At 57.8% G+C, this 24,002-nt stretch overlaps 2 protein-coding genes and 1 long non-coding RNA gene across 15 annotated transcripts in view; 2 read left to right on the top strand and 1 right to left on the bottom strand.

The window, feature by feature from the left end:
* The window catches only part of PES1 (pescadillo ribosomal biogenesis factor 1), a 13,503-nt gene extending 8,505 nt beyond the window's left edge, over positions 1 to 4,998 (top strand). The window contains exons 7-15 of the mRNA XM_069556878.1: positions 715 to 831; positions 934 to 1,008; positions 1,156 to 1,245; positions 1,389 to 1,519; positions 1,645 to 1,770; positions 1,899 to 2,083; positions 2,528 to 2,733; positions 2,883 to 3,044; positions 4,496 to 4,998. Coding sequence (XP_069412979.1) covers positions 715 to 831; positions 934 to 1,008; positions 1,156 to 1,245; positions 1,389 to 1,519; positions 1,645 to 1,770; positions 1,899 to 2,083; positions 2,528 to 2,733; positions 2,883 to 3,044; positions 4,496 to 4,579 — 1,176 coding nt within the window. The 3' untranslated portion in view covers positions 4,580 to 4,998. The remainder of the gene's footprint in view (positions 1 to 714; positions 832 to 933; positions 1,009 to 1,155; positions 1,246 to 1,388; positions 1,520 to 1,644; positions 1,771 to 1,898; positions 2,084 to 2,527; positions 2,734 to 2,882; positions 3,045 to 4,495) is intronic.
* LOC138422230 (uncharacterized) overlaps positions 1 to 9,506 on the bottom strand; it is a 12,402-nt gene extending 2,896 nt beyond the window's left edge. The window contains exon 1 of the long non-coding RNA XR_011249801.1: positions 9,343 to 9,506. This is a non-coding gene — a long non-coding RNA (uncharacterized lncRNA). The remainder of the gene's footprint in view (positions 1 to 9,342) is intronic.
* GAL3ST1 (galactose-3-O-sulfotransferase 1) lies at positions 6,780 to 24,002 on the top strand. 13 transcript variants are annotated; one of them, XM_069556884.1, is made up of 4 exons: positions 17,260 to 17,337; positions 17,425 to 17,587; positions 21,689 to 21,825; positions 22,569 to 24,002. In XM_069556884.1, exons 3-4 carry the CDS (start codon positions 21,698 to 21,700, stop codon positions 23,707 to 23,709), a joined length of 1,269 nt encoding a protein of 422 aa, XP_069412985.1. In that variant the 5' UTR covers positions 17,260 to 17,337; positions 17,425 to 17,587; positions 21,689 to 21,697; the 3' UTR covers positions 23,710 to 24,002. The 13 variants fall into 13 exon arrangements, with proteins under 13 accessions (XP_069412986.1, XP_069412980.1, XP_069412983.1 ...); XM_069556891.1 differs by having other exon boundaries at positions 17,265 to 17,337; positions 22,566 to 24,002; XM_069556885.1 differs by lacking the exons at positions 17,260 to 17,337; positions 17,425 to 17,587 and adding an exon at positions 6,780 to 6,963.

The raw sequence follows: 24,002 nt of genomic DNA, 5'->3' as shown, positions 1-24,002 counted from the left end.
ATGCCCCCAGACCTCTGGAAGGACCGAGGTATCAATGAGGGGACAGGTGGGACTGCTCTGTTTTTGCCCAGGCAGGCGATGTTTCTCAGGAGCACCCTGAGGGTGGGCCAGGCGGCCGCCCGGCCTGTCCCAGGTCCTCGGGCTATGCCTTTGGTTTGAGCCTGAGGCAGGGTCATTAGAGTCTGAGTATTGGTCCCAAAGGTCCCGCCAGGGCTTGTGGGTGCAGTGTGCCATCCGCCCACTGCCCCAACTGCCCCTATCCAGGCAGGTGGGCGGTTCCAGGGCCGCCTTGCCCAACTGTCACCCAGGTGCTCACGGGCTAGCCCCAGAGAAGACAGTAAATGAAAATTGTGAGCGGGGCGGTGGAGCAGGCGTGAGCGGCCTCTGCAGGGTGGAAGTCTGACCTGCAGAATGAGGGGGCAGTGGGCATCAGCCAGTACTGGGCACCTCAAGACAAAGGCTTCCCTTTCTCACCACTAGCGGGGATCTGGCTCTGGCCTCCAGGGCAACCCTTGGGACACTTGTCCAGAGCCTGACTGGTACCCAGGATGCTCCTGGGTGGGGACCCCCTGGACTTTGGCCAAGAGGCTGAGCTGTGAAGACAGGGCAGCCCCCAGGGCCCGCCTGGTCCTAGGGCAGCCAGAGCCCCCGCCCCGGGTGGCTGTCCGTGTGCTCCTTGCGCTGACACCGCCTGCACGCCTGCTGTGTCCGCAGCACCCGACAGACGTGGACTACAGGGTCATGGCCACGTTCACCGAGTTCTACACCACGCTGCTGGGCTTCGTCAACTTCCGCCTCTACCAGTCTCTCAACCTGCACTACCCGCCCAAGGTAGGCCTGTCCCCCGGCGGGCCGGGGGGCCCAGCCTCTCTGCCCGCAGGGAGGTGGGGACTGTGGCCTCCCTTCTCTGACTGTCCCCACCCCGTCTTCCAGCTCGAGAGTCAGGTCCACACAGAAGCAAAGACCAGCGAAGACGCCTACGCACTGGACTCAGAGAGCTCTCTGGAGGTGAGAGGGGCTTCCAGTGCCGGCCCTGCCTCCCCCAGAACCCAAGCCCGCCGACGGCCGTCCCAGAGCAGCCAGTGATCCCCCTCCCCACGCTGCCCCCACCCCCGCCCGCAAGCAGCATCTCTACGGCCCCGCTTCTTTTCACAGAAACTGGCCGCCCTCAGTGCCAGTCTGGCCCGCGTGGTGGTGCCCACGGAGGAGGAGGAAGCTGAGGTGGACGAGTTTCCTGCTGATGGGGTGAGTGCTGCGCGGCTTTCTGGAGGCGGGCCGGGGGCCCTGAGGGGTTTAGGAGGAAGCTGGGGAGGGGCTCATCCCCAGCCTCTGCCTCCCGTGGGGGTGCGGGTGGGCCGGACAGCGTGAGCGGCCCCTCCTCTCGGCAGGAGATGGCGGCGCAGGAGGAGGACCGCAGGAAGGAGCTGGAGGCACAGGAGAAGCACAAGAAGCTCTTCGAGGGCCTGAAGTTCTTCCTGAACCGTGAGGTGCCCCGAGAGGCCCTGGCCTTCGTCATCAGGTGGGGGCCTGACCGTGCCGGCTGGGTCCCACTCTGGACTGGGGACCCTGTGGGGGCGAACAGGTGTGTTCTGGGAGGGTGAGCTTGTGCCTGAGGACCCTCGTGGGCTCCCCCTGTGCCTCTAGGAGTTTTGGGGGGATCGTGTCCTGGGACAAATCTCTGTGCATCGGGGCCACCTATGACGTCACAGACCCCGGCATCACCCACCAGATTGTCGACCGGCCTGGGCAGCAGACCCCGGTCATCGGCAGGTAGGCCCCCGAGGCCCTCTTCTTCCTCCACGTGTTTGGGTTTCTGGGGGCGGAGGTCTGCGTCCAGGGCCCTGCAGCCGGGTCCTGGGGGGGCCCCGTGACTCTTCTCCACTCTCGCCCTCCGCCAGGTACTACGTGCAGCCCCAGTGGGTGTTTGACTCAGTGAATGCCCGGCTCCTCCTCCCTGTGGCAGACTACTTCCCCGGGGTGCAGCTGCCCCCACACCTCTCGCCCTTCGTAACAGAGAAGGAAGGCGACTATGTGCCTCCAGAGAAACTGAAACTCCTGGCCCTGCAGCGGGGCGAGCACCCAGGTGCGTGGAGGAGGCTGGACCGGGCGGGCTGGGCAGGCTCCTCCAGGCCCGCCTGGGCTCCCAGGCCTCAGCTGGCCACTTCCCTGGTTGGCTACGGAGGCGGCACTCTCCAGAGAACTGGGCAGTCAGTGGGGACACAAAACCTTGTAAGCCCTCCTCAGAGTGACACTGCTTAGGAGGAGGAGGTGTTTGTGTCCTAGAGTCGCATGTCAATTGGTGTCCAGCGTAGCTGAGCAAAATGGTCTGGAAGTTTCCGTGGGAGGCAGCAGAGCTGAGGGGTGGGGGGCCTGGAGCTTGCTCTGAAGGCAGCTGGGCCCGAGGGGAGGTGCTGGGGGGCCGTGGCCGAGCCAGCACTGCTCTGCCCGGAAGGTCTGTAGGAGTGCAGGTTCTCACACCGCGAGGGGAAGAGCAGACCCCAGGGTACAGAATTCTTGTTCTTTGTAGGAAACTTGAATGAATCGGAGGAGGAGGATGAGGAGGAAGACGACGGTGATGGCGAGGAAGAGGAAGAAAAAGAGGAGGAGGAGGACATGGAGGCTGATTCGGAGAAGGAGGAAGAGGCCCGGCTGACCGCCCTGGAGGGGCGGAGGCTGGAGGAGAAGACGGAGGCCCAGCTCACCGCCCCGGAGGAGCAGAGGCTGGAGGGGAAGGTACCCGGGCGTGGACCAGGGTCTCAGCCCGGGAAGTGGCGCCCCAGCCCCCCCAGCCGTCTTGGTGCCAGAAGGGCGGGAGCCAGAGAGGGCGGGAGGTGGAGTGTGGGGTCAGCCTGTCCGCAGCAGCGTCCTCCCTGTGTCCCCAGAAGCCCAGGGTGATGGCAGGCACAGTGAAGCTGGAGGACAAGCAGCGGCTGGCCCAGGAGGAGGAGAGCGAGGCCAAGCGCCTGGCCATCATGACGATGAAGAAGCGGGAGAAGTACCTCTACGACAAGATCATGTTCGGCAGGAAGCGCAGAGTCCGCGAGGTGAGTCTCCCCGCCCCACCTCCCAGCCTAAGGCTCCAGGTGGGGCCTCACAGATGAGCTTCCAGGCCTGGTGGCTCTCCTGGGCGGACTCTGGGCCAGGGAAAATCTCTAAGAGAGTGCTGTGTACAGCAGAGCCTGAGGGGTGGGAAGGTGGCTCATGCCGCATTGCCTGCACGGTGGTCTGTGCTGACAGCCCCCCAGTGTTCTTTTGTGCATGTAATAACACGGGTGTTATTCGGGGGCATCATGCTGTGCAACCTGGAGGAGGGCATGGCAACCCGCTCCAGTAGTCTTGCCTGGAGAATCCCATGGACAGAGAAGCCCGGTGGGCTACAGTCCGTGGGGTCACTGAGCATTGGACACGACTGAAGCGACTCAGCGCGCACACATGTGCCATGCAGACAGCGCTGCGCCTTACTGCGCTTCACAGATGCGATGTTTGTAGAAAAGGGAAGGTTTGTGGCAGCTCTATGTGGAGCAAGTCTGTTTAGCACCATTTTCCCAGTATTTTCTCATGTCATGTCTCTCCGTCACCAGTGACATTGGTAACTCTCACACTATTTCAGACTTTTTCATAATTGTTATCTGTTGTAGTAATGTGTGGTCAGTGTTCTTTGATGTTACCATCACTAAAAGACTTCGTTGAAGGCTCAGATGGTGGGTAGTATTTTTTCAGCAATGAAGTCTCTTTTAAAGAATGTGGATGGATGGTGTTTGTAGACACTGCTTAATAGACATCAGCGTAGCACGAACAGAACTTTTATGTGCACTGGGAAACCAAAAAGTTCCTGGCACACTCTTTATTATAATGCTTGCTTTTTGGGGGTGGGGGGTGGACTCACACCCAGAGTGTCTCCAGGGTCTGGTCTGCCTGAAGGCCATTCTGCTGTGCTTGTCATTTCGTGTGAGCCGTCCATGGCGTCGTCACACAGTGCCCGCTGACAGGGCTAGACTGTCCCCCTTTTCTAGTCATTCTCAGAAAACACTCTTGAACACCTCTCCGCCTTACTTCCAAGGGTCTTTCTGCAGGGTAAATTCTTAGGCGTGTAATTGCCAGGTGGAAAGGCCTGCCTGTTTTGGAAACAGATCATGCCAAATGGCCCAGGTAAAGACTGCTCCAGGCCGACCCCTCCGCAGCTCCTGGTGAAGGTTTGAAAGGCCCCTGCTTTGCCAGGCGGAGCGGGTCAGTGGGGCAGTGGCCTTCGGCCCTGGGAGCCTGCGGTGGTCCTGGCTTGCTGGCTGCCCGTGAAGTAAATCATAAAGGCAGAGTGAAGACCCGGTTCCTCACCTGAGGCTCTTTGGATCGATTTGCTTTTTCCCCGTGATGATTTGCCCGTTAGCTTTTCTGGTAGCTCTGCTTTTAAGGGGTGGCCTTGAGTAGGAGAAGGGGGAGTCCCCATCCCGCCTTCCTCCCGCCCATCATAGCTTAATTCTCCCCTTCCTCCTCACAGGCCAACAAACTGGCGGAGAAGCGGAAAGCCCATGACGAGGCTGTGAGATCGGAGAGGAAGGCCAGGAAGGTGCGAGCACTGTGAGCAGCAGTGGCTTCTCATCAGGCGAGGCCAGCTCACGGCAGTGGGACTGGGCGCAGGCACCAGAGGGCCTGGGCGAGGTGACGGGCCTCCACTGCTTGTTGTCAGCCCCTCTCCCCTCTCTGCCGGCCCTGGCCTCTGCTCGCTCTCTGGCTAGGCCTACAGGCAGCCCCGGCCTCCCATGGATGGCACTCCCAGCAGGTGGCTGCGCAGAGGAGAGGCTTCTGTGCCTGGCCAGACGTCAGGCTCCCAGGAGCCAAGTGCCACGGGATGGGGGTGGGGGAGCTCGACCTGCCCCTCCCTGACTGCTCCCATTCACCCTGGCTTTCCGCACCCCCTCCCCCACACGCGGTTGGCGCCGTGTGTGACTGGCAGAAGGTGGGGAAGCATTTGTAAATAAACAGCTGGAGTTGTGCAGCCAATTGAGTCCTGTGTTCACAAGCTTTCCTGGGGTTGGAGAAGGGCTACCTTGTACCCTGGGCTCCAGCCCTCGGTTCTCACTGAGAGGGGCCGGTCACTGCCCAGACGCCTGTGGATGTCCGTGGACCCCACATTCCAGCCTGGAGACGTTTGCTCTGTGAAACGCTTCCTCACGTGTAAGCTGAGAGTGGAAGTTCGGGCGCCTTTGTCCCGGGCGTGTGTGGTGGGCTCAGTGACGCTCTAGAGACTCACTAGTACCAGGCGTGTCTGGTAGGCAAAGCACTCGGTGAACCCCCAGCATGACTGCCACTTCCTGCTGCAGTCTCCTCTGGAGGCGAGAGCCAGTATCTACGCGTCTGGGGCCTGAGTGGAGGGGCCATGGCTTTACCTGGCGGGCTTGTGGGCAGAGCTGCCGGGGACCCCAGCGTGGCTCTGCCAGCAGCCTGGCTTATAACCTGGGCCGGGCCATCCTTCCAGTTTCCACTTGACTCTGGCAGTGCCCCATCTGGGCTGCCGGTGCCCCGTGGCAGAGTCAGGGCCATGGGCTGGTCACTCAATCCCTCCCCGGTCAGGCAGGGAGATTATGAGCCACCGCCTGCCCCAGCCCCGCTCTGTCTACAGTAGGCCACGTGCTGTCAGGAGCAGGGCCAGGGTGGGGACCTGGGGGTTTGGAACTGGGCTTCTCCTTGCCCAAATCTAGGTGCCTGAGGGCCTTGGCCTTACACCCTTCACTCTGTAGAAGCATCTGGGCTCTACAGAAGTCTTCAGGGCAGTGTCTTGAGACCCAGCACGTGCACGGGGAGGCAGGAGCTTGGGGAGGCAGGAGCTTGGGCAGGCTCTCAGGCTGAGGCCGAGGAGAAGCCTGGGCTCCTGGGCCTCGCTGTGGGTGTCCAAAGAGAGCCATTCCACTGACATGCTTCATAGTAGGGGGGGAAGGGGTGGTGTTCTTCTACGGTCAGGGCCTCTGGAACCAAAGTGCAGCCCGAGGGAATACCTTGAGCGTGCTTGGGTGGGTGTGCACCCGAGCGCCGCGGAGGCTGGAGAGCCAGCAAGCCCATCAGATACGGAAAAGTTCCTGGCAGTCATGCTGATGTGGAATTTTCCCCATTCCAGAGTCACCCAGTAATGGCGGGGGCAGTGGGGCTCTGACGTGGCTTATGCCCCACTGGGTGACCGGCTGGTTTTGCACTGCCCACAGCTGGAGCTGAGCATTCCCAGCTCCAGGCAGTCATGAGTCCCCTTCCTTGGGCTTGATCCTCTGGGGCGAAGGAGGAAAGCCTAGGACTGGGAAAAGTCAGATCCTGAATGGGGTGCCCTCATGGTGATGCACTGTGCCCTGCTGGGGACCTTGGGGAAGTGGGGTCAGCCCCTACTCCTCTCATTTCAGATGCAAAAAAACCACCGTGTCCCCAGTTTGCACTGGCTCCGGAGCCAGAGGCTGTACCTTTCATTGAAGATAAGTTAAGCAACTAGAGTAGCCACCTCCTCCCCAGAGCTGGGCTGCCATCACCATCACCACGCCACCCCGTTCCCCAGGCACCCTCGAATCCCCTCCGTGGCCGGGAGATCGGCCGAGCCTCGGGGTCCGGCGGCGGGACAATGGCCCCGTTGGCGCATCTGAGACAAACGCGCCTTGTTGGGCCCGCGGCGGGGGCGCGACGCTGCGCCCCGGCGCGCTGAATGCGGCTTCTGTGCGCCCGGGGCGGGCGCGGAGGGCCGGGGAGGGGGCTGAGGCCCGGGGCACCCATTGGCCGCGGCGCCGGGGTTGGGGGGGCGCGGGGGCAGGGCCAGGCTGGCGGCCGCACCTGGCCGGAGCGGGTGCGGCGGCGGCGGCGGGGGCGGGAGCATGGTCCAGGCCCGGCCGAGCGGGGGGACCCGGCGGGTACGCCCCGCCGCCTTAGTAAGCGCCCGGGCGGCGCGGCCCGTGGCCGAACCTGCACGCCAAGCCCGAGAAGGACCGGGACAAGGTATGTCCTGGGGGCCCGGCACCCACCACCAGCTTGTGCCCTGCCTCACTCTACCCGCTGGGGTCCCGGCCGCGCTGCTCCACGCCCCGGAACTGGGGCTGCGCGCGCCAGACTCTGGACCCGAGAGGTACTCTACCGCTCCAGGGTCCGTGCGCCCATCCCGGCTGACAGAGGGTGGGAAGACTGGAGCCTGATGGGGAGCAGGTTGGTGTTCACCCGGCCCTCCTTGTTTCTTCCCCACGCTCCTGTTTCCAGGGTTTACCCAGTTCCTGACTTGGGGTGGGTGGGGCGGGAGCTGGGCCGGAGCTGGGTGTTCATTAATCATTAATCTTGGACAGGGTGCCAGAGGGAGGAGAGGCGGGGATGTTCCCTCTTCCCACCAGCCCTCCCCAGAAGAGGGGCGGTCAGAGCAGGGACTGGGCGTCAGGATAAAGGCTGGATCCCCCCTGCCTGTGGAAGGCCTTGTCCTCTGCCACTTGGCGGGCAAGGCCACCCAGGAAAGACGTGAGGGAGCGGGGCAATCTCTGGGGTCCGAGAAGGGTCCTCTAGCTAAGCCGGCAACTCCCGTGTTTCCTGGACCAGTGCTCAGAAAGGGGTCCAGCTTGGTCTGCCCGCCTTGGTACCAAGCCAGTGCTTTGGCAGCAGCACAGAGAAAGGCTGTGGTCCCTTCCCAGCGGGGACCCCCCTCCCACCTGCACAGAGCAGGAGAGGTGGTGGGCACACAGCTGGCTGCAGTAACCCGGAGCAGCGGGAGGGAAGGCCGGAGGGCGGCAGGCCCGACACCTGATCACCTGGGTTGCCCAGGTGACAGGCACCATGGAAATCCCCAGGAAGACGGTCCAGATGGGCAGATCCAACCTCTCCCTTCACGAAGAGGGTGACTGACCTAAGGCCCAGAGAGGGCAAGACCGTGGGCAGGCCTGCGCCGAAGCAGTTGCTGCGCGGCTGCACCGTACCTTACCCCTCGGAGGAGCCATAATTACTAACCCTGTGATCCCAGCGGGGACACTGAACTTCAGAGAGATTTGGGGACTTTCCCAGGGTCACACAGTTCAGATGTGGCTAAACGGACTCCAAATCCAGAGCCGTGCCCGAGCCCCCGTTTCAGGACCCCAGACTTGCTCAAGATCTCTCTCTTCTCTGCTCCTTTTGTGGGGTCCTAGCCTCTTCGAGTTGCCATGGCTGCCCCCAGCCCCCAGCTCAGGACCCTGCCCCGCGTGTCCCCCTAGCTCCCAGCTCTGCCTGACACTCGGGGGGTGGGCAGGCTGCTGCCCTGGGAGCAGAAACAACAGAGCCCTGTTCCCAGCTGCCCCCTCGGGCCGCTTCCTCCCTGCTTCTCACTCAGGCAGAGCCCTGCCTGAAGGAAGCGCCCTGCGGACAAAGAAGCATGCCGGCCTCTGGTGCATCGCTGGTCTGATGGGCGGGGGTCCAATCCAGCAAAGGGATGTGTGTCCCTCCCTCTGGGCTCTAAGGGACTTGATCGTGTCAACCCGGTGAAAGTGGCAGTGATTAACCTGGGAGAAGGATACACAGATGTTGGGATTCCAGGCACGGCAGCAGGCTTGTGAAGGGTTTTTTGTGCCCCTCGGACTGAGCAAGGAATATGGACCATCCCCATTTAGGAGCCATACCCCACTCCAGACAGGGGAGGGCACGAGGGAGCAGAGTGCCCACAGGGGTCAGCGGGCTGGGGTCGGGGAATCGCCTGGTGAGGAGTGATGGTTCAGAGGAAATGGGGGTCCAGAAGAAACCTCTCTCCTGCCCGCTAGCCCCAGGGCAGCGATGAGGTGTGGCTTGGGCACCCCCAGTAATATTGATCCCAGTAATGCCCAGACTTGCCATGGGACTCCAGGCAAGTCATTCCCTTTCTGTGCCTTGGTTTTCTTAGATGTGAAATCTGGGACATGGGGACCTTGGCTCTGGAGCATGGGAGGTATGTGGGTGCTGGAGTGGGGAGGTGGTCTCAGGAGACTGCACTGGCGGGTGCTGCCTCTCCTGCCTGGTGGGTCTAGAAGGGTCAGGATAATCATCCGAGGTGTGTGCAAAGGGCTCTGCATGCCCCGTCCCCTTTGATCCTCACGGAAGGTCGTGGTATCCCCATTTGGTAGAAAACCTAGGTTCAGAGAGGGGAGGTCACCTGCCCAAGGTGGCCCAGCTGGGGAGTGCTGGAGCCAGATTTCTAGCCAAACCTCTCCAGGATGAGCAAGGCGGGCGGGCAGATCCAGGGCATTGTACCTAGCAACTGCTCAGCTCCTTTTGAAAAACCTTTATATTTTACATATTATTATGCAAATAAGTGCATGACATACCTTTTTAAAGAAACGTTTCAGTCACGCTAGAAGGTGCAGAGGATGGTACTGCCAATGCCCACACACTCACCTCCGGGGTTCTCAGGAGTTCTGAAGCTGATACAGAAGCGACTGACCGCTGGGTTAACCCATGTTGTTGACCTAACTCTTCAGTTAGGGCTGTTTTGGGGCGACTCAAATCTTTCATCAGGAGGGCTGGCGATCTTGTCTGTCAACGTCAGAAGACCTGTGGGCGGAGCCCACCATTGCAAAGCTAGCAGGTGACACCAAAGGTTATCTGTTGCGGTTGCAGGCGTGTTTGCCATTAGGCGTCATGGAAACAGGTGACTGACTGCAAGATCAGAAAATCTTCTGAGTCATCAAAGTACACTGATCTCTTCTTAGTCAGCTGCCAGACCCCCGACCTAGCTGCAGCCATCCCCCCAGCCAGGTGGGGGCGGTAGGAGCAAGCCGTCAGGGCTCCTTGACACTTTCGGAGCTGGTTCTGCAAGCTGAAATGTCTCTCCGTGATCCTCCCCTTCTCTGCTCCAGCACCCCACTGCAGAGGGTCTCAGAGAGGAAGCTTCTAGATTCTCGCAAGTCAGTCCCCCAGCGCTCCTGGATGGAGAGCCAACCTTTCCATCTGCCCTTTCAACTGTGTGGCTCACACTTTTCAGCTTCTTCTCTGTCCCAGACCCTTGCTGCTTCTCCCCTGCTTTTGGACACTGAGGTTCAGAGAGGGTGGCTTGCCTACACAGGTCACACAGCGACGTGGGGCATGGTTCAGACTAGCCACGGTTCCCTCCTCCTCCAGCCAGATGGCAGTTTTTCAAAATGGAAATATCGTTATTTTTCATGTTTTTCCAGAGTAATACAGGCTCTTTGTAAAAAACAAAATTATCTGTGTGTGAATATTATGTGTGTGAAAGTGAAGTGAAGTCGCTCAGTTGTGTCCGACTCTTTGCGACCCCATGGACCAGGCTCCTCCCTCCATGGGATTCTCCAGGCAAGATTACTAGAGTGGGTTACCATTTCCTTCTCCAGGGGATCTTCCCGACCCAGGGATCGAACCCGGGTCTCCCACATTCCAGGCAGACGCTTTAACCTCTGAGCCACCAGGGAAGCTTATACGTGTGTAGATATGTATTTTTTTTTCCACTTCATTATATGTTGCTGCTGCTGCTGCTAAGTCGCTTCAGTCGTGTCCGACTCTGTGCGACTCCATAGATGGCAGCCCATGAGGCTCCCCTGTCCCTGGGATTCTCCAGGCAAGAACACTGGAGTGGGCTGCCATTTCCTTCTCCAATGCATGAAAGTGAAAAGTGGAAGTGAAGTCGCTCAGTCGTGTCCGACTCTTCGCAACCCCATGGACTGCAACCCACCAGGCTCCTCCGTCCATGGGATTCTCCAGGCAAGAGTACTGGAGTGGGGCGCCATCGCCATATGTTACAGACGTCATTTTCATGAATACATATGGGATCACTGGATGCATGCCACATAGTATATTCTGTAAAACAGTCCTTCACTTAGGTGGTGGTGAGCCTTAGCTGTGGCCGAAGTGCGTGGGCTCCTCTCGACTCGTGGCACACAGGGTGAAGAGCACGGGGGCTCAGAGCCTGTGCACTCAGTTTCCCTGCTCCTGGGCTTCGTTCCCCGGCCAGGGATCAAACCTGCATCCCCCGTATTGTAAGGCAGATTCTCAACCGCTGGAAGTCCCCATCACGTGGTATTTCCAACCATCCCCTCCTGTTGGACACTGAGGTTGTCTCTGTTTCGCTCCTTCGCTAAACACCACTGCAGTGGCCGTCTTTGTGCTCCATCTCAGATCTCGTTTGTCCTCTTTGAACAAATTCCCATAGGTAGAAGTGCTGGGTCGGAGGCTGGGCACTTTTAGAACTATGGTATTTGCTGCCAAACACACACCCTGAGTGGGGCTTCCCTGGTGGCGCTACTGGTAAAGAACCCGCCTGCCTGTGCAGGAGACATAAGAGACCGGGGTTTGATCCCTGGGTCGGGAAGATCCCCCAGAGGAGGACATGGCAACCCATGCCAGGGTCCTTGCCTGGAGAATCCCATGGACAGGGCCGCCTGACGGGCTACAGTCCATGGGGTCACAGAGTTGGACATGACTGGCGTGACTTGGCACACATACACTGTATGTACGAGCACTGTAGGGAGAGTCTTTCTGCTCTCCTCTTAAAATCTCCTCCCGTGTCCCTATGAGATTCCCTTCCAGCCATAGGAAACAGCTAGCTCTAGGACACCCTCCCTCTGCCAGGTCCCTGTTCCTATATGTACCCGCTGAACAAACGGTGATGCCCATCGGTGAAGGAATGGGTTCAGAGATCAGTGGTTCTACAAAATGTTCTGTAGACAATGGCTTTGGAGGCCCTTTATCTCCTTGGGGACAGGGGGCTCTTCCCCTCCCTGTTCCCATCAGTGCAGAGGTCCTCTCCTTCCTCACGTTTTCCCTGGTGACCCCATCTCCTCTTCCAGCCTCAGTTCCCACCTCTGTGCCCATGGCCCCCATACTCTCTCGCCCGAGATCTCTCTCTTGCACTCGAAGCAGAGGTTCCTCCTGCTCTTTGCACATTCTACAGGCACCCTGTACATCTCCCAGACTCAATGTATCCTAAACTGAAACTGACCTTGTCCCCCTAACCCCAATACCAAACCCGCCCCTCTCTTAGCCTCCCCTTCTCAGGGACTAGCTCTGCCCCCAGCTAGCCAGTCACCCCCAGCAGGAATTCTTCCCCCCCACCTCCTCCACACCCCATCACCCACCGAATGCTGTCCATGCCATGATCTACGGGGGGTGTCCAGTCCGTCCCGACTTCTTCCTGGTCCAGGTCCCTTCACACCTGCACAGCCCTGACCACCACCATCTAGATGTGCCTGCTTCTCCCACTCCTTCCCACCCCTACAGCTCATTCTTCATCCTGCAGCCTGACGGGAGCCCCATCTCCTCGCTCCTCTGCTGAAGACCCTCCCAGGGCTCCCCTTGCCCACAGGACCCCAGCCAAACCCCTTAGCGTGCTTCCCGAGGCCCTGCGTGTCCTGCCTGCCCCCGTCCTGGCTGTGCTGCTAGTCTTCCTGCTCACGCACCCAGCCTCTGACAGGCACATGTGCTGAACATTCCCAGCCAGGCTGGCCGCCTGTTAGCTTCTCAACTGCCCTGGGCCCTTGCACAGGCCTCTCTCTCTGCCCGGCTTGTTCTGCATTAGTTAATGCTAGCCGCTGAAACAGATAAGCCTCAAGTTGGTTTTCTTTGTGTTCCGGCAGCACTGACTGCTTGCAGGATTTCTGATCTTCTTGTGGCATGCGGGGGTCTTTGGTTGCTGCGTGTGAAGTCTTAGTTGCAGCCTGTGGGATCTAGTTCCCTGACCAGGAATCAAACCTGGGTCCCCAGCGTTGGGAGCGCAGAGTCTTAACCACTGGTCTGCCACGGGAGTCCCAAGTCCCAAGTTTTAAAAGGCTTATTAACACAATGGCGGTTTTGTTGTCATTTTCCTGAATTTAATCAGATGTTTGATGATCAGAAATGCAGAGATCCGGTTCCTCCCACCTCCTGGCCTTGCCCATCTCCAGACCCACTCACCTAGCAGGTGGGAAAGGAGATCACAGAGACTGGCCCACTTAACCTCACCAGCTGTCATTTTGCTCATATTCCATTGGCCAGAATTTAGTCACATGAGAACACTGAGCTAAGGCAGTTTAGTCGCTTACCCAATGAGATGGGGAGTTAACTGCCTTTGGAAATAGTAAAGCGTGCCGCAGCTTCTGCCAACAGAGTCCCCTACCCTAGAAGTTCTCCCTGGCCACCCCTGCTCCCGCCCCTCCAGGCTGGATCCGGTGTGTTCTCTGCACCAGGAAGCTCTGCCTGTGTGTCTCCATCACAGCACCCGCAGCTGTCTGCCTGCTCCTCTCTCGCCCCCAGCCCTGAAAGCCTGGGCTCCGTGCACTGGGCGGCCTGCACCCCAGTGCTGGGCACTGTACAGGTGCTCAGTCAGTACCTGCAGAACACCTGTACTGCTGGCCCAGTGGCAGAGAATCCACCTGCCAATGCAGGAGACATGGGTTCGATCCCTGGCCCGGAAGGATCCCACATGCCACGCAGCAGCTAAGCTCGTGGGCCACAGCTGTTGAGCTTGTGCTCTAGAGCCTGGGAACTGCAGCTACTGAGCCCACGTGCTGCAACTGCTGAAGCCCGCATGCCCTGGAGCCTGTGCTCCGCCTCAGAGAGAAGCCTGTGGACCACAGCTAGAGGGCAGCCCCGGCCCGCTGCAGCTAGAGAAAGGCCCATGCAGCCACAAAGACCCAGCACGGCCGAAAGGAAACAAACAAAACCATACAAAAAAGAAAACTTTCCCATGGGGGCGGAACCAACCAGAGGCGGTGTCACTGACACTTGGGGAAGAGACCCCTCTGGCAAGGCTGCAGGCACAGCTCCTGAGATCAACACTGCACTCTGGAAGGCTTGGCTCCATGCAGCTCTTCTTTTTTAAATTTATTTTTTTGAAGGATAGTTGATTTACAATGTTGTGTTAGTTCCTGGTGTACATTGAGGTGATTCAGTTATACACACACACATACATATATTCTTTTTCCATTACGGTTTATTACAGGACACGGAATATAGTTCCCTGTGCTCTACAGCAGGACCTTGATGTTCATCCATTCTATATATAATAGCTCACGTCTTCTAATCCCAAACATCTCACTTTAGAAAATGCTTTTATTCATGTCTTTTCCTCATACGTCCCCAAACTGCTTACCAATTCAGTTAAGTCGCTCAGTCATGTCTGACTCTTTGCGACCCCATGAATTGCAGCACGCCAGGCCTCCCTGTCCATCACCAACTCCCGGAGTTCACCCAAACTCATGTCCATCGAGTCAGTGATGCCATCCACCCATCTCATCCTCTGTCTTCCCCTTCTCCTCCTGCCCCCAATCCCTCCCAGCATCAGGGTCTTTTCCAATGAGTCAACCCTTCGAATGAGGTGGCCAAAGTATTGGAGTTTCAGCTTCAGCATCAGTCCTTCCAATGAACACTCAGGACTGATCTCCTTTAGGATGGACTGGTTGGATCTCCTTGCAGTCCAAGGGCCTCAAAAGTCTTCTCCAACACCACAGTTCAGAGCATCAATTCTTCAGTGCTCAGCTTTCTTCACAGTCCAACTCTCACGTCCATACATGACCACTGGAAAAACCATAGCCTTGACTAGAGGGACCTTTGTTGGCAAAGTAATGTCTCTGCTTTTTAATATGCTATCTAGCATATCTGCTTATCTAGCATATCTAGTATATCTGCTTTTTAATATGCTAGCTGCTTATCAAATATACCACCACTCAGAGTAGTGTTCTGTATTGTAGATTTTGATAAAAGCAATAAAAAGATCCAAAGTGCTTGAGATATCCATGACAGCCATGGAGTCATATTTCTTAATTACTACATCAAGATGCTATTGTTTTATTGACTTCCCCTTGTCTCAGATGTCAAACTCTCTTGACCTGTTACCGTGTTGTAATTAAAAGAGGAATCTGCTTTGAATCGGCGCTCATTGGTTTTTCGATATCCTATACCATGGCTCAGTGGGTGAAGAATCCGCCTGCAATGCAGCAGAAACAAAAGATGTGGGTTTGATCGTTGGGTCGGGAAGATCCGCTAGAGAAGGAAATGGCAACCCACTCCAGTATTCTTGCCTGAAAAGTCCCATGGACAGAAGAGCCTGGCAGGCTACAGTCTGAAGGGTCACAAAGAGTCGGACACGACTGCGTGACTAAACACGTGCACGCGTACCATTCACACTTGACGAAGCCTTAACAGAACTGCTGGCATACGGGAAGCTGCTATGTCTCTACTGTGGTGAGTTTTAAGTTATGGGTCACTTATCATAACTGAAAAACTGGCTACTAGTAACTTGTTTTCATGTCCAGCCTCCAGACTAATTTTATGGGAGAGGAAAATGTACATTTCTGGAACCAAAATTGCATGCAAAATGAACTGGTGTTGACAAGAGGGTTAGAGTATTAGCATGCATTTGCATCTTTAGAATTTCGTCTTTGTTTTTCTGGATATAAATGAATATATAATAAAAAAGTGGAAGTCTAGGTTATACTACACTGAAATTTCCCTCTGTCTTTCCCAATTTATTTTATGGTCTGTTCCTTTGAGCGTCACTGGATCAGAAGGTTCCTTAGGCATCTTCTATCATTCTTCAAATAATTTTCCTAACAAAACTCTTATTGGGTGATCATTCGCCATTCTAAAATGAAGTTTTTGTATGATAAGTGCTTGTGGACGTCGAACACCAGCTAAAGGCTGGCCAATAAAAAACAGTATGAAAATTGGTTGAATCAAATTATACAAAACGCACTGTATACATTGGCTACTAGAGCAGTGTTGTTGTCAAAGAGAAAATGAAGTGATCAAATTCCAAGTAGAAATATTAAGAGCAGAAGCAAAGATTTTCCCTTATGGTTGGCCTCAATCCACTATGACAAGAACAATATTTAGAAATACGAAAATTTCAGGTTAAAAAACAAGTTTACTTGGCTGCACCAGGTCTTACCTGTGGCATGTGGGGTCTTCGGTGACAGCATGAAGGATCTAGTTCCCTGACCAGGGGCTGAACTGGGACCTCTGCACCGGGAGTGTAACCTCTTTGCCGCTGGACCATCAGGGAAGTTCCCAGACTTGCAGTGCTTTAATTTTTCCGAAACTCTGTTACTGGTACATATGTGTGTAAATAAAATATTTACATGTCTCTTCTTACTAGATTCCCACTCCTCTCACACTTTCACTTCTTGCTCAAAAGCTTGCGCTCCACCCCCACCTGGACCAGGATCTTACTTCTCCCCACTACCTCCCGGCTCTGGGCTTGTCACTTCCTCTCCTTGCGCCTCAGCTTTCTCGTCTACGGTACAGAAGGGGATAAAGAGGGCTCCCTGCAAAGGTTACGAGGGTGCATGATGCATGGTGAGTCCCGAGCACAGGACGAGACTCTGGTCCAGAGTCCACGCTCATAAACCTCCGTGTCTGCTGTTTGATGCCAGCCCTGGACTGGGCTCAGCCCCCAGGGAGAGGAGGACTCTGGGCTTCCCCTGTGTTCCGTGGATGCTGGGCGGGGCTCTGGGGGAAAGAACGCTGAGCACACAGGGTCAGACGCCTGCTGCTCCTTTGGAGGCACTGGCAGCTGCTCGGTTTATGAAAGTGCTCGCTGTGGCATCACTGACTATCACAGTAGTGATTATTATCAATTGATGGCGATACTTGGGTCCCTAGAGCCCCATGCATGGGCCATGGTGGGGGCTCTGGGCATCAGTGTTGAAGGAAGGATTTGGTGGGGTATGGGGGGGAGGCTTTTCTGGGCACCCTCTGTCCATGAGCAACGCTGAGCAAGGATGAGAGATTCCAGTGTCTGGGCTGAGCCTGAAGGCTCCTAGACCCACCTGTTCCTACCGAGACTTTGGGAAGGATCCGCATCTCTGATCAGCCCAGATCCCTGGAGACTGACCCAGGGGTGTCCTGTGCCACCACCTCACCCGGGGTGGAGGCAGGAGAGGCAGCATTTCTGTACCTTTTTGATGAAGAACCTGGAGCTCAGAGAGGTGAAGTCTCATCAGACTCGTCCTCCTAGTCCTGCTCAGGTACTTTGCCTCCAGGGGACCGTCCAGGTTGAGGTCCTGGCACTCTGGGCTCTCCCAGCTTTTAGGCCAATCTTGGTCGTGCCTTGGGCACGATTAAGCCCTAGAGTTTGGTAAGTCCGTGTTTTGACTCTGGTTCTGTCTGCTCATGGCTAATTGTGTGACCTTGGACAGGTGAATTCACCTCTCCAAGCCTGGGTATCTTGACCTGGGGAGTGGCTAACGGTTGTACCTGACTCAGAGGGCAGCTTTGAGACTTAACATGAGATGTGATTGGAGAAGCAATTAGCTTCCCCACTCACCTGCCTTCGTGTCCCTCCCGTGGCCTTTAAGCCAGTCCCAGGCTCTCTGCAGGGCTCTGCGGCTGCCTGTGTCCTTGGGCCAAGGACGCCGGGGACCTTGCTGAGCGCTTGGATGGAGGAGCTGCCCAGCTGCTGAGGTCCAGAGAGGGTAGGGGGGGACCACCCAGGGGGCAGAGGGCTAGGGCAGCACCCACAGTGTATAGGACACCACCTGCTCTCCCCAGGGAGGGAACTCATGAATATTCACGGCTGAACAAGAGGGAGCCAGCCAGCACACTCCTGGGTGTCATTGGAGCGTTCCGTTTCCCAGTGACCGCAGAGGCAGCCTGGCTCAGGCTGACGTGGCTCAGGCAGGGAGAGGGAAGGGGCAGCCAGACCTGGCCCCAGGTGAGTGTGTCTTCCTCTGCCCTGCGCACGGCCCCTGGGGGAGCAGATGCCCTGGGACCGAGGCCTGCCTGGTGGTGACGCCCTAGGCTGGAAGGCTCACCATCCTGGGCTTGGGGTCCCTGTGTGGACGCTGCGGAGGATGAGCCCCGTTTCCTCTTCTTTCCCTGGAGTCTGCTGGCCCAGCTGAACAGGAGGACTGCTGGGTCTGGCCGGGAGCCAGCCGTCGGCACACATGGAGGGCGATCTGGCTGGGGTAACCCAGGAGGACAAGAATAGAGGGGGTGGGGTGGGGAGGGGGATGGCCCCCCTGAGTGCCTGGGACTGTCCCACCATAGCGGAGAAGGGAGACTCAGGCTCTAGCCCTGTCTTTGCTGCTGCTGTGCTGTGTGACCTTGATGGGGGCTCTGCCCTCTCCGAGCCTCAGCCTTCTGGAGGCACCAGTTTCCAAGGTGGAGGCTGGGAGGCTTGGGCTGTGCTGCGATCGTCCTCGGTACCCCAAGGCCTTAGGCTTCCCTGATGGTTCAGTGGTAAAGAATCTGCCTGCCAGGAGACACGGGTTCAATCCCTGGGTGGTGAAATGCCCTGGAGGAGGAAATGGCAACCCACTCCAGTATTCTTGCGTGGAAAATGCCACTGACAGAGGAGCCTGGCAGGCTACATTCCATGGGGTCGCAAAGACCTGGACACGACTGAGCAACTAAGCCACCATCACCACCTCATGGCCTCAGACCTGGGACGGTCAGCTGCCTGCAAGCCTCGGCCTTCTGTGAGGTCCCGCTGTACACACCCTTTCCTCTGGGGCTGGGGCTGGGCCTGCGGCACGCTGGGCAGCAACTGCCAGGGACATCTGGGAAGACGCACATTGCGAGCCAACAGCTCGAATCCCAGTTCTGCTCCGTGCTTTGCGACCCAGAGCCTCAGTTTCCCAGTATGCAAAATAGGGGTGACAGTGGGGTCTGCTTCTGAGGATAGCTGGGTGGAGTCAGTAAGATGCTCTGGAGAAGCCCCCGTCCCAGGGTCTGGCTCCTAGAGGGGCTCAGAAGTGACACCAGAGGGTGGCAAGGGCCCAGGGCCCAGCACCTGGCAGGGCAGGGCCGGCTGGTTTTGAGGAAGCCAGAGTGGGAAATGAAGGAATGAATGAGGGAAAGCCCTGGTGGGGGTCAGGGGGCGGGCCTGGGCGGGGCCAGGCAGAGCCTGATTGGTGGTCCTGGGAGGCTGGTCTGCCCCCTGCTGCCTGACCTCGCCCAGAGCCTCAGCAGCAGCCTCCCTGAGTTCTGGAAGGTGCCCTGGTGAGTGGGCTCCTGAGATAGGGGTGGGCCCTGGGGGGAGTGAGTCAGAGGGCAGCAATCCGAACCCCTCCACATTTTAAAGTCAGAAACCGAGGCCCAGGGCCCCACTCAGGGCTTGGGCTCAAGTCTGAGGTTCTGGCCCAGCCCAGGACTGCCCTGTGGGACCCCAAGGAACAGGAGGCCGGTGGGGGCGCTTGAGGTGGGGGGCAGATTTGCGCTTGGTTGACAAGGGGGACCCATCCCGAGGATGACAAGAACAGGACTTTGAGCAAGGTTCCCACTCTCTTTGAGCGGTAACCATGTGCCAGCCACTTTGCCTGCTTCATCTTTGCTGGGTAGGGCAGGGACAGAGCTAGCGCTACCAGCCTCCCCATTTTACAGATGAGAAACTGAGGCGCCAAAGGGTTCCTGTGACTGAAACCTGGGCCTGGGGCTTCCGGGTCAGCACCTCCCTCTCCTGAGGCCTCTCTGTGACCAGACCATCGCAAGCTGACTTTCCCCACCTTGCAAGCTTTATCTATCCTTTAAATATAGTAAATACATGTTATTGCCTTTTTCTGATTAAGAATATATTCTCTTTAATAAAGAAATCCAACCCTAACAGAAATGCAAAATATAGGAGTATTTGCTCATATACCCCTTCCCTAGTTATGCAGATACCACTATTACAACCTAGAACACGCCCCTCCAGGGGTTTCTTTCTGGGTCTGCGTGTATTTACCATCACCTATATGGATTTGGCGGCATGCTGTCCCAGAACTTTCCTTTTTCATGTTAGTAGGTCACGGCGTGGTTTTGAGCCAGTCCATTCAGCTCTACCTTTTATTTTTTTTTCTGTTAAAGCGGGTGCAGATGCCTCCGTCTGGGAATGGGCCTTGGTTTGGGCAGTGAATTCCCTGCTGATGGACACTGACGTGGTTTCTTTTTTTTCTGACCAAACTGCTGTGAACGCCCTTACTTGGGTGACTTTCCCCAAGTCTTTCTGAAGAAGAGTTAGAACTGGGAGGGTTTCTACAGTCTTCCTTCGAAAGGAAAACCCTCTGGAAACACTTTCCTTCCCTCCCGATCCTGTCCACCTTGCCCGCCTAAGAGTGGACAGAGATATGTCCTGTCACCAGGGAAGCCAGGCTCCCTCCGGTGAGTTTTTTCCTCTGCAAATTGCTTCTTCGTGTCCTTTCTTGTGAGAGCACTTTCTAGATGATCAGCGGGGGACTCAGGGACTGGTCAGGTAGGCCTGGAATGCCCCTTCTCTGGCAAAGGTTTGTGGGTGCCTCCGGTCACTCTCCCAGGGGTTCTCCTCCAGGCTGGCTGGCCGGCCTCTGGCCCCAGGGTCAGTGGTGACGTGCCGTGTGTGTGATTGCGGGCGGCATGGATGACCTCTCACGGCCTCCAGCGCCCGGGGCCCAGCGCAGCACAGAATGGAAAGTTTGAGACCTTGGCTTTGCAGCTAAGGGGCCATGCAAAGATCCCCTGAGTCCCAGCTCTGTCCTGGACCCCCATAGCTCGGCCTGAACAGCCCCCATTTCAGCTCAGGCCTCAGCCCCCTGCTGACGGGGTCGCCACGGTCAGACCTAAAACCTAGCCCCCAAACGAAAAACCAGGAAAGTGAAAAGTGAAGTGAAGTCGCTTAGTCGTGTCCGACTCTTTGCGACCCCGTGGACTGTAGCCTACCAGGCTCCTTTGTCCATGGGATCTTCCAGGCAAGGGTACTGGAGTGGGTTGCCGTTTCCTTCTCCAGGAGATCTTTCCAACCAGGGATGGAACCCGGGTCTCCTGCATTTCAGGCAGACGCTTTACTGTCTCGAGCCACCAGGGACTGAAAAGTAAGACCAGGCTGCTGCTGAAAAGGCTGTGACCGAGGGAGAATTTCAGGGTGAATGGACTGCTCCAGCTCCTGGGCTGCCTGCTGCTCAGCCTGAGGTCACAGACTGGTCTCAAGGCGCACAGGTGCCCCCTGTAGACACAGTCCAGCGGTTCCCTGCTGAGAGCTGGAGCACTCATCCGGCCACCGGACATCTAATTAAATCTGATATTCAGAGAAATACTGAATAATTTTTAGTATAAGTATATGCTAGGCATTATTTGGGACACACAGATAACTGAAAAAATTTGCTGTTCACCTGCCATTCAGATTTACCAGCCTGCCAGCAGCTGGAGAAGAGGCAGAGATGTGGGCAGAGGCCTGTGTGATCTGAGTTCTCTCCTTCCTCACCCTGAGCCTCAGTTTCTCTACCTGGTCCCCTACAGACCCCATGGGAGCGGGAGCCAGTGTGGAGAGACAAGGAGCTCAGCCGCTCACTGGACGGCTGAGAAGGGTGGCAGGGGGCCAGGCAGGCTGGCTGAGGCTTCAGAACGATGAGAGACTCAGGCCCCAGGGCCCTCTCTGTAGACACCCCTGGCCCGGGCCTGGGGGTACAGGGCACTAGAAAAGGGTCTTCTTTTCCTTGTTTTATTTAGACGATTTCATTATGAAGCCCAGAAAGGTCTACAAAAAAAAAAAAAAAAAACTGATAACACCCATACACCCACCACTAAGCTCACAAATGCAAACTGACCCAGGCAGCAGAGCCTTCCCCTGCTACTCGCCCCAGCCTTTCCTGGCGTTGGCTTTGTCCACCGTGTCCATCCACAGCCCAGATGCTGTCCTTATCTGGACTGCTGAGGTGGGGGGGCTGCACAGAGCTGGCGAAGGCAGGTCCCAATGTTAAAAGCTGCCTCTCAAGCCAGCCAGGCCAGGGATGGTGGTGAGGGCTCCCTGGGGCCGGCCTCCTAACACGTGGCCTGTTCTGCACCCCCCACCCAACCCCCGCAGGTGTCTGAGATGCCGCTGCCACAGAAGCGCTGGGAGTCCATGGCCAAGGGGCTGGTGCTGGGGGCACTCTTCACCAGCTTCCTGCTGCTGCTGTACTCCTATGCCGTCCCCCCGCTGTACACTGGGCTGGCTTCCACGTGAGTGGCCCTGCTGGGCGGCCGCGGGCTGGGGGTAGCGGAGGGTTGGCTCCCACTCTGATGACCAGGGCTACCCCGTGGGTGGCCACCCTGTGCCTGCATCATGCTATGTGGGGCAGAAGTCCCACTGAAGGCAGGGGAACTCACCGTGGAACCCTGAGCCTCAGTGTCCTCATCTGCGAAGTGGGTGTCACCATCTGCACGGTGGGCTCCAGTGGGGCCGGGAGGTGGGGATGCCCAGTCCAAGAGCACTCGGCTGGCACAGGCCTGGATTCAAACTGCGGTCTGCCTGCCTCCAAGCCTGGCTCGTAACCATGAGGTCATCCTGCCTCCCCACTGGGCTGATCACCTACCCAAGCCTGTGCCCTTAGTTGGAGGTATTAAGTCGAACTAGAGGAAATCTCCATTTTTGCATGCAGGGTTTCATGTGGTCCAGCCTAATACGAATTCATGATAAATGTACATCACAGTGGCCACGAATGAGGCTTGTTCTTGTCCTCACAGCAACACCACAAAGAGGGTTACTGTCCCCATTTCACAGAAAAGGAAAGTAAGGCCAGATAGGCGAAACCACTGACCTGAGCCTTGCGGCCTGGAACACTGGCCCATCTGGTCCCCGGGCTCCCCGACCATGGCGAGTCCCGGGGGCACCGCCCCACCCCCAGCCACCTGTTCTGTAGATCCAGGGTGGAGGGGCCGGCAGGCCGAATCCTGAGGCTCTGCCACCCCTCCATCCCCAGCAGGACCTCCGAGGGCGCGGCACCCTGCTCCCCCGCCCCGAGTGAGCCAGAGGCTCCCACCCCGGCCAACGGCTCGGCGGGAGGCTGCCATCCGCGGCGGGACATCGTGTTCATGAAGACGCACAAGACGGCCAGCAGCACGCTGCTCAACATCCTGTTCCGCTTCGGCCAGAAGCACGGGCTCAAGTTCGCCTTCCCCAACGGCCGCAACGACTTCGACTACCCCGCCTTCTTCGCGCGCAGCCTGGTGCAGGACTACCGGCCCGGGGCCTGCTTCAACATCATCTGCAACCACATGCGCTTCCACTACGACGAGGTGCGCGGCCTGGTGGCGCCCAACGCCACCTTCATCACCGTGCTCCGCGACCCCGCCCGCCTCTTCGAGTCCTCCTTCCACTACTTCGGCTCCGTGGTGCCCTTCACGTGGAAGCTCTCGGGCCGCGACAAGCTGGCCGAGTTCCTGCAGGACCCCGACCGCTACTACGACCCCCGCGGCTACAACGCCCACTACCTCCGCAACCTGCTCTTCTTCGACCTGGGCTACGACAGCGACCTGGACCCCGGCAGCCCGCAGGTGCAGGAGCACATCCTGGAGGTGGAGCGCCGCTTCCACCTGGTGCTGCTGCAGGAGTACTTCGACGAGTCGCTCGTGCTGCTCAAGGACCTGCTGTGCTGGGAGCTGGAGGACGTGCTGTACTTCAAGCTCAACGCCCGCCGCGCCTCGGCCGTGCCGCGCCTCTCGGGCGAGCTGTACCGGCGCGCCACGGCCTGGAACGTACTGGACGCGCGCCTCTACCGCCACTTCAACGCCAGCTTCTGGCGCAAGGTGGAGGCCTTCGGGCGCGAGCGCATGGCCCGCGAGGTGGCCGCCCTGCGGCGCGCCAACGAGCGCATGCGCCGTATCTGCATCGACGGCGGCCGCGCGGTGGACGCGGCGGCCATCCAGGACTCGGCCATGCAGCCCTGGCAGCCGCTGGGCGCCAAGTCCATCCTGGGCTACAACCTCAAGAAGAGCATCGGGCAGCGGCATGCGCAGCTGTGCCGGCGCATGCTCACGCCGGAGATCCAGTATCTGATGGACCTGGGCGTCAACCTGTGGATCACCAAGCTCTGGAAGTTCATCCGGGACTTCCTGAGGTGGTGACGCCGGGCCCCCCGCCGAGGAGGGCCCGGCGGGGGTCCCGCCGGCCACCCCCCTGCGGCCCCTCCTGGTGCCACCCCAGTCCCTGGGGTGAGGTGGGGCTGTTCGCAGGGGTGCGACCAGCCAAGGACTGGGCCCACCGCACACAGGGCCTAATTGAGATCAGTATTTGACTAATTAGAGTTGTTATTTTAAATTAAATCCCCTTACCCTTCCCCCCAAAAGAATGTTCTATTTTCTGGCTCCCCTTAAAGGGGAGACTTCAGAAGTAAAAGAATTTGATGTGTTTTTGTTAA

The sequence above is a fragment of the Ovis canadensis genome, chromosome 17 (genome assembly GCF_042477335.2).
Source record: "Ovis canadensis isolate MfBH-ARS-UI-01 breed Bighorn chromosome 17, ARS-UI_OviCan_v2, whole genome shotgun sequence".
NCBI classification, from domain to species: domain Eukaryota; kingdom Metazoa; phylum Chordata; class Mammalia; order Artiodactyla; family Bovidae; genus Ovis; species Ovis canadensis.
Note: the sequence above shows the minus strand (reverse complement) of the source record. Positions and strands in the feature narration are given on the sequence as shown.

Bases quoted from the DNA above. Each gene is read 5' to 3' on its own strand.
- GAL3ST1 (XM_069556879.1), top strand. From the start codon at position 21,698: ATGCCGCTGCCACAGAAGCGCTGGGAGTCCATGGCCAAGGGGCTGGTG. The intron at 21,826-22,565 runs GTGAGTGGCCCT...CTCCATCCCCAG, and splicing joins TACACTGGGCTGGCTTCCAC to CAGGACCTCCGAGGGCGCGG.